This window comes from Camelus bactrianus, chromosome 29, assembly GCF_048773025.1.
Source record: "Camelus bactrianus isolate YW-2024 breed Bactrian camel chromosome 29, ASM4877302v1, whole genome shotgun sequence".
Lineage (NCBI taxonomy): Eukaryota > Metazoa > Chordata > Mammalia > Artiodactyla > Camelidae > Camelus > Camelus bactrianus.
The window spans coordinates 14,195,104-14,208,415 of NC_133567.1; the positions used below are offsets into that span (position 1 = coordinate 14,195,104).

General features: G+C 37.7%; 1 protein-coding gene across 1 annotated transcript in view; it reads right to left on the reverse strand.

Annotated features, from left to right (window-relative positions):
* TRPA1 (transient receptor potential cation channel subfamily A member 1) overlaps nucleotides 1-13,312 on the reverse strand; it is a 50,721-nt gene that overhangs the window by 21,502 nt on the left and 15,907 nt on the right. The window contains exons 8-16 of the mRNA XM_010967140.3: nucleotides 13,256-13,304; nucleotides 11,121-11,220; nucleotides 10,373-10,473; nucleotides 9,062-9,231; nucleotides 8,809-8,973; nucleotides 6,846-6,960; nucleotides 5,722-5,888; nucleotides 3,413-3,506; nucleotides 141-200 (exon numbers count right to left, since the gene is read on the reverse strand). Coding sequence (XP_010965442.1) covers nucleotides 141-200; nucleotides 3,413-3,506; nucleotides 5,722-5,888; nucleotides 6,846-6,960; nucleotides 8,809-8,973; nucleotides 9,062-9,231; nucleotides 10,373-10,473; nucleotides 11,121-11,220; nucleotides 13,256-13,304 — 1,021 coding nt within the window. The remainder of the gene's footprint in view (nucleotides 1-140; nucleotides 201-3,412; nucleotides 3,507-5,721; nucleotides 5,889-6,845; nucleotides 6,961-8,808; nucleotides 8,974-9,061; nucleotides 9,232-10,372; nucleotides 10,474-11,120; nucleotides 11,221-13,255; nucleotides 13,305-13,312) is intronic.

Genomic DNA, 13,312 nt, shown 5'->3' on the forward strand with positions numbered 1-13,312 from the left:
CAAGTAGACAATATAATAATCTGAAAATGAAGACAGTTACCATCTTTTGAGATTGTAGAATTTTAATAACATTATTTTTAATATTTCTTAAATAATTATAATAAAACAAACTTTAAGTTTTTACAATAAAATAAACTTACGTGGTAGTCGTGGGAGGACTTGTCTTCTGTGGAGGGTATCATGCAGAAATCTAAAAGTACCTTTGAGAGAGGAAAACCAGCTAAGCTACTGGGCAGGAGACTAGATACGAGATGAGGTTTGATTCCATTTCTGAACTACCACCTGAGATATTCCCTTCCCCTTCCTTTGCTTCTTGCACCTCAAAGATAAACTATAATTTAAGTCATTCAGGAACAAAGTCTAAAATACGAAGTGTTACAAGTACCACTGCATTCCTTAGAAATACCAAGTGATTCAGAAAAATATCATGCACTTGAGAATGAAATTGCATTTACAAAAATGTGGGTAAGAAATACTCCGTTGTCAAAATTGTAGAATAGATTAACAAGATTACACTGTATAGCACAGGGAAATATACACAAAATGTTATGATAACTCAGAAAAAAATGTGACAATGAGTGTGTATATGTCCATGAATGACTGGAAAATTGTGCTGAACATGAATTTTACACAACATTGTAAAATGATTATAAATCAATAAAAAATGTTAAAAAAAAAAAAAAAGAAATACTTCGTTGGTTTTGCCTAAGACTTGATGTCTTCCTGGGCTTCTAGAAAATATATTAGATGATTAAGGTTTCCTTTGCTCAGCATCTTCTAGTGATAACTTATCGTTCCTGATCAAGACCTTTCGGCTGAGCACTGGGGTCTTCCCGTGGTCTAGGTCTCAGCTCCTGAGTCACTTGAGCTTGGAGTACCATGTTTGCTTCCGTACCTCACTTACAGAGCAACGTGGGCCAAGTATCCATCCAGAGTGGTATGGACAGGATAGTGGCCAGAGATGTGATAACGAGAAACAGTTGAAGGTCCTCTAGATGCTCAAAAAGGGAGAAAACACTTAAGAATTAAGCATTAGACCTGTCCCTAGGCTGTGGGGACAAACATTTTTATGCAGTCTCTGTCTACAGGAAAATGATTTGAGTCACCCCAAATCTGTGTGTTGGGACCTTTCTGGTGGCTCAGATTCATGATCCTAAGAAAGAAATACTGCTCAGTCAGACTGCCCTCCTGGAATTGGATGTGGACACAGGGCCCAGATGAGTGCATCAATATGTCCCTTGGAGTTCCTGGGGCATCTGGTTGACCCCATCTGCAGGACAAGGGTAGAGGGTTGGAGAGCACCCTGAAGATGAGAAACAGGGAACTGGGCCTTACTGGGAGGGCTGTCCATCCTGGCTGGTCTCAAGCACCAGAACAGAGGGACTTAAAAATTTCAAAGAAGTCTCTGCTGGTGACCAGGAGGCAGTACTGGGGATCATAAAAGGCATCATGAAAAATAAAGGCAAGATTAGTCAGCAGTGCTGTGCAAGGCAGAAGCAGAGAAGCAGGTCTGGCTGTGACAGTCCGAGATCTTTGTCATAATCAGCTCAGGCAAAGTGAGGCTGGGCTGCCTGGGGAGGGGGGAGTGGAGGAGGGATCGTGTAAGTTATTCAAATGTGTGGTGTGAGGCTGAAATGAAAGACTTTTAATTTCCTCTACTTAGAAACATACTCACAACACTAAAATAATACCAAGTCATTACAGAAAACTAACTAGAAAGCACATAGTAACATAGAAGAAAAGAAAAAACCAACTGTAATCCCACAAACTGTGCTCATGGTTAGTATTTGGGTATAATTTCTTTTCTATGTTTTCCATATGTGAACGTTTCTACCATATATTTTTCACTATGATTAATAAAGCTGCAGGAAACATCATTACATGTAAAGCTGTCTGTACCTCTGGTTTATTCATTAGGACAGATTCCAACAACTGGAATTACTGAGTGAGAAAACCTGAGGTCATTTTCAATCCTGAATATTTATGTGCCCTTGGATGAGCTTTATGCATCTAAAATGCTAATCTAGGAACTGGACTGGCTCCAATTTCCATTAGACATCATCCAGAAAAGTGCCCAAGAAGCACTTAGCACACACTAAGTGCTTACTAAATAAATAAAAGTAGTGTTAGTAGTAGTGCTAATAACCACATAAGCAGTGTAAAAAGAGTAGGATCTATACCATCCTGAACAGTTTTTACATTTTACCTCTAAATTTTGTAATCACTTCATCACTTCAAAAGATCAATATCAGCATCACTGTTTTAATTAGAGATTTAGAAAATAAATAATGATGCTCTGAGACGTGAAATGACCCACCTAAAGCCGCAGAACAAGAGGCAGAACCAGGATTAAACCCTAGGGCCACCTGGCTCCAAATCTGGCCTTCTATCCCCTGTCTCACTGCCTCTTCCAGTATTTGAATATGGTTTTCTCTTCAAATGGCATTTGAAGTCATTTTTTTTTTTCTTGATTATTCTACCTCTATCCCAATCCTCAAATCCCAACTTTCCCAGGAGGTCTTATATCCGCATCCTGCAACACTCACGAGCCCCACGGTTCATGCGTATTTGACTTGGAGCTGGTGTCCAGCCTTCCAGGTGTTACGTTTAATCCAGAACAGAGTCACACGTGCAGAGGCCCACAGAGGCCAGGCAAGTGCTGGAAGTGAGTGAACTGTGCCAGCCTAAGAAATCTTTCCCACTGTTCTTGAAATGTGGGCTCTCCCTGTGCTGTCTTTTATCTTCACGGGTTGGATAGAGGCACATGCAGAAAAATCTATGGGTTGGGTAGAGGCACATGCAGAGAACGATGAGGAAAACAATTGCACAAGAATGAGAATACATGGCAACCAACGCTCGATATGAGAACTGAGTATCCAAAAGGAAGAGGTGGGGTGTGTCAAATGGGAGTGCACCTGCCCGTGGTAAAGGAAGCCGCTGCTACTCAGCCCAGTGATTCCTGTCTTGTGAGGAGGTAGCCCAGTCACTAGACCTTCTGATTTCCATATAAAGCCAGATACTGGATAAGGAAAGCATCCTGGCTATAAATATTAGCAACTAAAGCAAACTTGAAATAATAACATGCATGCCCCAAAAAACTACATCTAGAGGCATTAATCAGCCAGCAACCGGCACTGGTGGTCTCTGCTCTAGACGTGAATTGTTTAAATACAAAATCTAACATATTTTCCTACATTGCACATAACAACTAATAGGATTTTTTTAGTCCAAGTAGGTCCTTCTCAAACATTTGTTGGCTAAATTCCCTTAGAACCTATATAAAACTAGAAACTTAACTTCACTTTTAAGATCGAAATTACTATGATTTAGGTTGTAATTACAGCAGTAAATCCTTACATTTTTATTATATGCCAAGCATATACCCAGAAGGAGTTTTGTTTTGAGAGCTTACCTTCATGCATTCAGGGAGGTATTCTACCATTTCCAAGACTGGACATTTATTGCTTGGAGAATAATGACTAAAAACCATAAAACATTCTTCCCATCTGCAAAGAAATAATAATAATAATAAAAAAATAAAATAATAATAATAATAACAATACAGCAACAATTCTTAATCCTTCTGCTCTGTGCAACAACAAACCTACCAGCTGAAACTCAAGATTTTATCTTTAGGAGAAACTGAATTAGTTCCAATGGAATCATTATGTGAACCAAGATCAGTGCAGTAGAGTCCTTGTCCATTAATGGAAATTAGACATGTGGCAAATTCCAGGATGGCTGTTACAATCACTGTCCTATCTCTTATCTAAATGCCTTCTCAGGAAGGCAGGGCTTTGCCTTGTCTTCCTCCTGAAGTCATGACACGTTATGTATTTTCAGAGCTGGCCATGCTAGATAGAGGTACCCGCCTTCCTGTACCTACAAGAGCAGCAAGGTACTGGGCACATGATGCTTTACATTTAATCCAGGTATACATCATGTACTGCATTAAACTAACTAAACTACAAAATAACATGTATCAAGTACATTCATAAATATGGGCTCTGTCAGAACACTGCCCCTGTCTTTATTGCCATCCAGTTGGACAGTGTAAGAAGATGCTCATGAAACCAAGGGTGAAATAAATCTACAACAGAAAGTAGAAAGATATCATTTATCTCCAAGAGCCTATCTTTGCAATAAGAGTCTAGCTCTAAAAACTACCCAAATTTTCTGTTAACCCATCCAGGAAATCTGTATAATCAACAGAAAACTTCAGTTGCACACTTGCATTGACTAGTGTTTCAAAGGAATAATCAGCAGGGGAATCTGAAGTCTGTCTGTGCTCCAAAGCACAGGCTTGGTCTGCCTTGAATATGAGATTGTTCACCTCTGTGTCCACTACTGGGTGACACTGGGCCCTGGTGCTTATCTATCTGTGATTATACAAAATAGTTTATGTTCAACACATGGGACAAAGTATCCTCCAACTTCATCATTAAAACTCTTTAGAGTAGGATTTAAAACCCCACAGCCACCACCGCAAAAGATCATGTGTTAAAGAAAATTCCTTTCGGTGGCACTGGTAACAACACAGATTTACCTCGGAGAATATTTTCACCAACATCCAGTTTTGGGGTCTCCAACAGCAGGAGAGCATCAGGCAAGTTCAGGTGGGGCAGGGCAGAGTTTGTCTGACAACAACCGTAGTGCCAGACTACACACACCCGGACCCTATGAGCCTCATGGGAGTGCTAAGAAGGTGGTCTATGCACCCATGATTTATAAATGGAAACTGCAGATCAGGGAGGTTAAGCAGCATGTCTATTGTAACCCAAAAAGTTTACTGAAAATTTTATGTAAACAATTAACGTTTTAAAATGTTGATTGATTTTGTTTGGATCTGTCTCCTAAAGCAAAGGAAATAAAAGCAAAAATAAACCAATGGGACCTAATTAAACTTCAAAGCATTTGCACAGCAAAGGAAACCTTTGACAAAACAAAAAGATAACCTCTTGAATGGCAGAAAATATTTGCCAATGATATGACCAATAAGGAGTTAATATCCAAAATATATAAACAGCTCATACAACTCAACATCAAAAAAAAAAAAAAAAAAAAAGAAACAAACAAAAAAGCAAACCCAACATGATTAAAAAATGGGCAGAAAACCTGAATAGACATTTTTCCAAAGAAGATGTGCAGATGGTCCACAGGCACATGAAGAGATACTCAACATTGCTAATTATCAGAGAAATGCAAATCAAAGCTATGATGAGAGTATCACCTCATACCTGTTAGAATGGCTATCATCAAAAAGAACACAAATAGCAAATGTTGGCGAGGATGTGGAGAAAAGAGAACACTGTTGGTGAGAAATTGGTAGAGTCACTGTGAAAAACAGTATGGAAGGTCCTCAGAAAACTAAAAACAGAACTATCATATGACCCAGCAATTCCACTCCTGGGTATATATCCAAAGAAAACAACACTAACTCAAAAAGGTACATGCACCCCAATGTTCACAGCAGCATTATTTACAGTTGCCAAGATACAGAAGTGACGTAAGTATTAGTCAACAGATGAGCGGATAAAGAAGTTGTGGTATATATATACGGTGGAATACTATTCAGCCATAAAAAGAATGAAATTTGCAACAATGTGGGTGGACATGGAGGGTATTATGCTAAATGAAATAAGTCAGACAGAGAAAACTGCTTCCTCTCAGGTTGTGAATAAGCCCTGATGGCAGAGGCTGGTGGATGGGAAGGCAGGGTACCGTTTGTTCTTGATGGTCGTGAGAACCACCTCCTTTCTCTTGTTGTGAATTGCAACGTGCAGAAAGGAGGCCAGCTGCTTGTTGAGGACGACGTCGGCATCGTAGCTCAGGAGCAGTGCAACGGCCTTGGCATGGCCCTCTCTTGCAGCAAAGTGGAGCGCAGTGTTCTTTCAGAGAAAACAGAACCACAGACAATCTGGTGACAATGGCTGCTCATCCTGTGGCTATTTTACTGCTTCATCTCACTGTTGAACTGCTTAAAAGAAATTACTGACAAAGCTAACTACTTAATAGTAAGTACTTAAAATTGAAAACTGGTGTTCAGAATCAAGCTTCAAAATAATGAGTTTCTAATACAAATATTGTGTGTGTTTGCACGTGTGTGTGTGTGTGTAGGGTGGGGTTGGGAGGCCTGTGTGTGTGTGTAAATGTGAATTCCAAGTGGATGGCTTTGCTTCTTTTTTGCAGTCAGTGGGATGTTTCCACAGGGACAGAAGACAAGCTTTTAGGGATGAGGATGTTGGAACAAACACAGAAGAAAATACTTCTGGAGATTAATCATCCATTATCGAATTGGTTTCCAGATATTAGATTTTCACAGGCTTGTAAAAATTTTTTTAAATCAGAAATCACTGTAAAGTTGCCAGTCTTTAGTTTTGCCACATAAAGACATACTAAAAAGCAATGACAGTCCTCTGTCTCCATCATTCCGTGAAAGAGTGTGTATTTCAATACTTGCTTTCCAAAACAGGAGGAAGGATGTCATAGTGGAATAAAGAACAGTCTTTCAAATCAAATCCACTTAGTTTCAGGGAAAACTTACCCCTGCTATCTTCATTTCCCTCGGTTCACCAGGGAATAATGAAAATTGTATCTTCAGTCCACATGGGCCTGTGGGCAGCCCTCTGTGAGGCTGAACAGGTGTCCTCAACATGCACCCACCCCTTGGTATTGTCTCCTTATTCTGTTCCCCTTTTACTCACTAACGGTCTGCATAGTGAGAACCCAATGAAAGGCCATGAATAGAGCAAGAAGGGAAGGGGGTAGCTAAGAAGGTTTCCTGCAATTTTGGAAGTTTCCTCTGTGCCAAGGTTTTAGGTAGGTGTGAGGAACATGTTACATACCCCTTCTTCATCTGGCCGATCCGCACACTTCATGTTAGTGTCAAGAATGACCTTCATGGTCTGAGTGTACCCGCCCAAGGAAGCATGATGCAAAGCAGTCCAGCCATTGTGGTCACTGTTCAAGAGTCAAGAAAAGACCTTTGTGTTCACCTTACAGATGAAAGGTGGGAAAGGATGCCACCCATTTGAAAGGTGGGTCTGATGACCAAGGGTAAAAATAGCGTATCTGAGATATCTCAGTTCTAGCAACTAAATATTAATTACATATTTCTAACAAATGAGCTAATTTTAAGCCTAATTGGATGAACGTAGTCAAAAGGTACAAACTCCCAGTTATAAGATAAATAAATCCTAGGGATGTAGTGTGTGACATGATAAATATAATGAACACTGCTGTATGTTATAAATGGAAGTTCTTAACAGAGTAAATCCTGAGTTCTCAACACAAACAAAAAAATTTTGTTTCTTTTTCCTCTTTTTTTGTATCTGTGTGAGATTATGGATCTTCGCAAAATTTACTGTGGTAATCCTTTCACGATGTATAAAAGTCAAATAACTAAAGCTGGGCACTTTAAACTTATACAGCATCAATTATATCTCCAAAAATTGGAAGGAAAATAAATAAAAGTAAATAAAAGTGTATAAACATATAATCAAATAATTGGGGTGGATGAAACTAGAGTTAGCATATCTATGTCATACAAAATTTTTTCAAGGCTGTAATGTACTTATACACACTATCTTAAAATTATTCTTTAATTGGATATTGTATCAAAAAATTTCCATGATGGTGGTATTCATCTTTGTGGCCACTAGTTATGGCTAATAATAATGATAATGATAATAGTATCATCTTCCAGAACATGGCTATAAGATACTTAACTTAGGGCCACTTATTTTTCTAGGAGTTCAGGTCTGAAGAGATCTTTTTCTTGTGCTCCCAAAGATGCTTATTTAATCCCTTTAAGAAATGTTTGTCCGTTCTCACAGAAATTCAGGGTGTAAATACAGTGAAGGCTTGCCTTTTTTCCAAATCAGAAATAGAAAAAAAGCATGAGATCCGGACACAATTTAATTTCAGGGCTAGTGAGCACCTGCTTTAGGGTGCAAGAGCCACCTCACTATTTCCATTATGCTGTAATTAAGCAACAACTTTCGGGCCTGGGTTCTCCCGGGGTCCCCTTTGCAGGTCTGCTGCCTAGTGTCCCCTTGGAGGCAGGAAGGATCTAAGGAGAGCATTTATTTCTTGGCTGCATCACTGCTTTGCTGGGATTGGCACCCCGATAAAGAAATGTGGCTTTGAACATTAGCCTAAATGAGCAATTTTGCTACCACCTTGGTACGATCAGAAATTAGCTCATCACAAATCTATAAAACTTTTCTGGATTTTCCTTCTCTTTTTACAGAGGTGTCATTTAATGATGCCACCTTTTATTAGGCTTAATCATTTTTCTTTGGTTTTGCTCCTTGGGTTAGATTTCCTTTAAGTATAATGAAATTCAGAAAATTTTTAAGTCTCATGTTATAGCATAAAGGGAGCCTTTCTGTCCATTATTCATCAGATTGAATGAAAAGTAGAGTCTTTGATTTGTAGTGTGTGTGTGTGTGTATGTGTGTTAGCGCGCGCATGTGCTGTTTTGTATCTGCATCAACAGATGGTAGCGTGACGAAGGACAATATGAGGAGCTGTTACTTTGGAGGTTCTGGAAACTACTTTGTACAAAGCCACTTATTCTGTGGCTTTGAACAAGACCTTCAGCTCTATAAACCTCAATGTTTTCATCTGTCAACGGGAACTAATACTGACTTCCCTTTCCATATTGGAGAAGTCATATAAGTAAGATGAGTAAAAGTACTTAGTGAGAAAGTTAGATATCATAATTAAAAATAAAACAGAAAAACAGCCTGAAAATGACTAACCAATTAAAAAGAATATATAAAAATTCCAGTCCTATAGTCTCACCTGAGAAATAATGCACCTTTTTTCAGAAGAAGTTGAACTACTTTGTCATGCCCATTTTTTGCAGCCAGGTGGAGAGGAGTCATCCCATGAAGGTCACCTTCATTCAAAAGCCTCCTGTCGCTCATGTCTTGCAGGAGCCTCTGACAGGTGTTAATGCGCCCATAACTTGAAAAAACAAGTCCGTTTCATATTTTCAAAGCAAATATTAAAGAGAGAGAAGACACGCTCATGTGTCACTTAAACTGACCCTTACCTGGCTGCAAAATGCAGGGGTGATTTCTTATCTTTGCTTTTGGAGTGAATGGACACATTGAAGTCAAGCAGGTTATTTACAGAGACAGGGACCCCCTGTCTACACGCATAATGTAGGGGAGTACACCCATCATTGTCTTCATCCATTACCAGCTGTTTAATATGTTGCATCTATGGGAAAAATTAATATTCAAAGTATAATTCTGCTATGATGCTAATACAGTATTTTTCAAACTATTCTGTAGGATAGTATTTTCCAACAAGGGCCAATATGGATCCAGTGAGGGCAAAAATATAAATAACCTGAAGGGTACTTGAGTAAAATAAATGTGGATGATGGCGCATGCTCTGTCTCTCTGTAATGTACATTACCAAAGGCTCTGAGAAATCCTAAGCATAATAAATGCATTTAACATTTATAACCCAGCATTTTTCAAATGTATTTGACTATGAACCACCTCCCTCACCCCACCAAATGACACTTAACAGCTTAATGCTAATGTGTTCTGTTAGGCAAAAGGGACGAGATGTTAAAATTAGGAACACTCTATCTTTATCTTTATATGTATATTAAATAAAAAATGCATGGCAAATGAGCAGCTTAAATAAATCCATAAACAGGGGAAGGTATAGCTCAAGAGGCAGAGCACATGCTTAGCATGCACAAGGTCCTGGATTCAACCCCTAGTACCTCCTCTAAAAATAAATAGATAAATAAATACCTAATAACCCCCCCAAAAAAACTCAGAAAAGGAAAAAAGAAAATCTTGAACAGTTTGCTTTGTCATATAAAAGAGAAGACACATGATTGCCAAAAATATCTTGTCTCATTCTATAGTATATAGCCCTTCACGTAACACACGTTCAATAAATGTCCTTTCAGGAAATTGTAACTGACTACCCTTCAATAAAAAGAATATTAAGTGGTGGAGAAAGATTCAAAAAAACTATTTTAAAAAATCCATAAACATTTATTTTTTTAAATACTCAAATATACATTCTGATTCTTTAGGAAACTGACTATATTAAAATCTATTTATTATAAATACATTTATTTATTTTAAAAATATGTTGAGGATATATGGAAACTCTCTGTAACTTGGAAAACTCAATCCCAAAGTAATTTATTATCATCATCATAATCATCATTACTACGTTGTAAATAAATGGCATCAAACATGGCATCTTTATTTAAAAATAACTTTTAAATTCCAGTATCAGCCTTCAGAATAATAAAAATCATAACAAACAAGACCACTTTACTCTCTGCTGAACCCAATTCAGTTTCTGGAAATCCATACTTGTGTATTACCTGCATAAACTCAGGTCGCAAATTCTTTAATCCATAAGGTTGTTGTACAGTCAAATGCAAAAAATTACGTCCAAGATGATCTTTTATGTCTACCCGGGCACCTAAAAAGCACAATATAAATATAACTTTTGCTCATTTATTTGAAGCAAGGCCTCTGGTGAATATTCAATTTAAGAAAATAGAAGATTTTTGACCTAAAACTTTGCCAACCTTTAAGTTAAAAAAAAAAACTTTATTTAGGTAAGAAAACTAAAATAAACACATTTTCAAATATCTTTACCTCAAACAGTGTGCATGTGTGTGTAAGGGAGTAGAGAATATATGATTTATTACATTAATTAATATATGAGGTCTTACCTTTTAAAACAGAAAATATAAATATAGAGAGACTGGAGATCAAGAGAGAAGAGGGGAGGGTACCTTTCTTCTTTGTTATCATATCAGGTTATTCTCTAAGGTGAGGACAGTTACAGTATCACACAGGATGGATTCACTGAGAGAATGTAAACAAAATGTTCAGCAAAATGCCTAGGATATAATCATTCCCTTACAAATGTTATCTATTATTGTTCTTAAATTATCCTTTCAAGTACTGCTGGACTGCAAATTATTCTAGATACGGGAGGTATTCCATTTATCTTTGTATTCATAGCCCCTGGCTCAAAGCCTGGCACGTAATAAACGGATATTAAATGTTTAACCATATTGAGCAGTAGTTCTAAAGGCTTGGCTCGGTCCCTCTTAGTACCTTCAGAGAGGAGCAAATTTACAGTATTCCAGGATGCGGAAGCAGTTGCTAATATAAGCGGAGAACGTCCTTCGGAATCGGTGCTATCAATATCTGCTCCCTAAAATAAAATACGTCATTCACCAGAGAGCTTGTGAAATGACAAATTAGCTTACATTGCAATCTGTAAGTAATGTTAATTCATCGAGACAGAGTGTCCAAAATATGGCTAGCACTCAAGTGTATGACTACTTTGAAACTTCCCTATGATTCATATGTTGTAAGATCGGAAATCAGGGCACTCTTTTATAACTTCAACCACAAAAATTCTTCTCATGTGTTAATCTTTTGACTGACATCCAGTAACAGATCTATGTTACTGCCTACGTCATAAAAATAAAATGCTTTGACCTATAATGCTACTTTGGTTCCCATCTTAAGAAGAGATTTTTAAATGGCCATAATAGGGAGTGGGTAATAGCTAAGGGGTAGAGTTCGTGCTTAGCAGGCACAAGGTCCTGGATTCAATCCCCAGTACCTCCTAAGTTTATTACATATGTGATTTGAAAAACATTCACAAGAAATTGTTCACTTTTACTGCCAAGAGAGTGAATCCTGGAAGCTCACATCACAAGGGGAAAAAAATTGTTGTAACTTTGTATGGTGACCGACAGTAGCTGGACTTACTGTGGTGATCATCTTGCAGGGTATATAAATATCTAATCTGTATGTTGTAACCTGAAACTAATATAATGTCAATTATATGTCAATTATAACTCAATAAAAAAAGAAATTGTTCACTTTTTAAAAACACTACTTCATCTGAAATAGATGAACTGAAATGGTTGAACTGAAATCATTCACATCCTAAAGTAAAATTCTAGCCAAATATCGAAGAGAATTTGTATTTAAAAATCACATATATATATATTTTAAATGAATAAGTCAATATTTATCATTCCATGCGATGGTTTTAATATTTGATATGACAAGAAACAAGCTTTTTAAAAGTTCATGGAAAGAATTCTGCCTTTTGGACAGGGTAATGTAAGTAGCTTAAATTCTGATCGTAGATATGACCCTGTTCTCCCGGGACCCACTGAAACCAGATGACCAAGGCAGCCATAGCCCCTTTGAAAGCATGATGGTGGTCAGTGAGGTCCTGTTCTGGTCCTCTCGCCAGGTAAAGAGATGGCTGCATTTGCAGGAAACCGTGCATGGCAAAACTATGGCATAGAATGAGCCTTCCCAGGATTCTTCTATGTAAATATCACAATTTCAATAGTTGCTATTGACAACAAACACATGTTAAATACTACAAACAGGGCTAGATTCATTGTTGGTATGGTGGGGCTTAAATAAATACATCATAGATTCATCTGTATAAAGGGCTAACTACAATTGAACTCAGAAGCCAGCTGATTCCACTTCTAAGGGTGAAAAAGATCTTGTGCTTTCACTGGTAACAAACCTTGGACAGCGTTTTTAATTCTTCACTTTTTTTATTATTTAAAATCTGGCACTGAGGCAGCTGGGGTAGAAGTTTACCATGGAAGGTGAAGGTTTCATGTGCTGCCTGTCCCGCCTCCACCTGAAAGCCACCTGTGCTGTAGAAGGGTCAGCAGAGTCACCACGCCCGACACTCTCCTAGGACCCAATCACAGAAGAGCTTTCCTTGCCATGGACTTGCCAAGTCTCCACACTAAAAACACTGATATGGGTATCAAAAGTACACACTGGTACTTCTAACTTCCTGGAAATGAGGCTTGGCCATTATGTATTCAAACACAGTATATTCTATTTGCAAATGTATCAATCATCTTGTCATCTTTTTTTCTTCTGGTTTTATTAAGATATAATTGACATTCAGCACTGTATATGTTTAAGGTGTACAGCAATGATTCAGCTTACATACATCACGTAATGATCAGCACAGTAACTTTAGTGAGCATCCAGCATCTCAGAGACACAAAATTAAAGAAATAGAAAAAAATTTCAAGAATTTTTGCAAGTATATCAGTCATCTTTTGTAAACCTTTTTATTGATAATCAAGAAATTAAAATTTAGTTTATTTTTGAATATTCCTAGTAGGTAACTGTATGATTTTCAACTATAAATACTAATTAAAAAATAAACCTGTCAATGGAATAGTTACCACTGAAATTAAGTAGTCTGCTAGTTCATGGTGATCAAATAATGAGGCTCTGCAAAA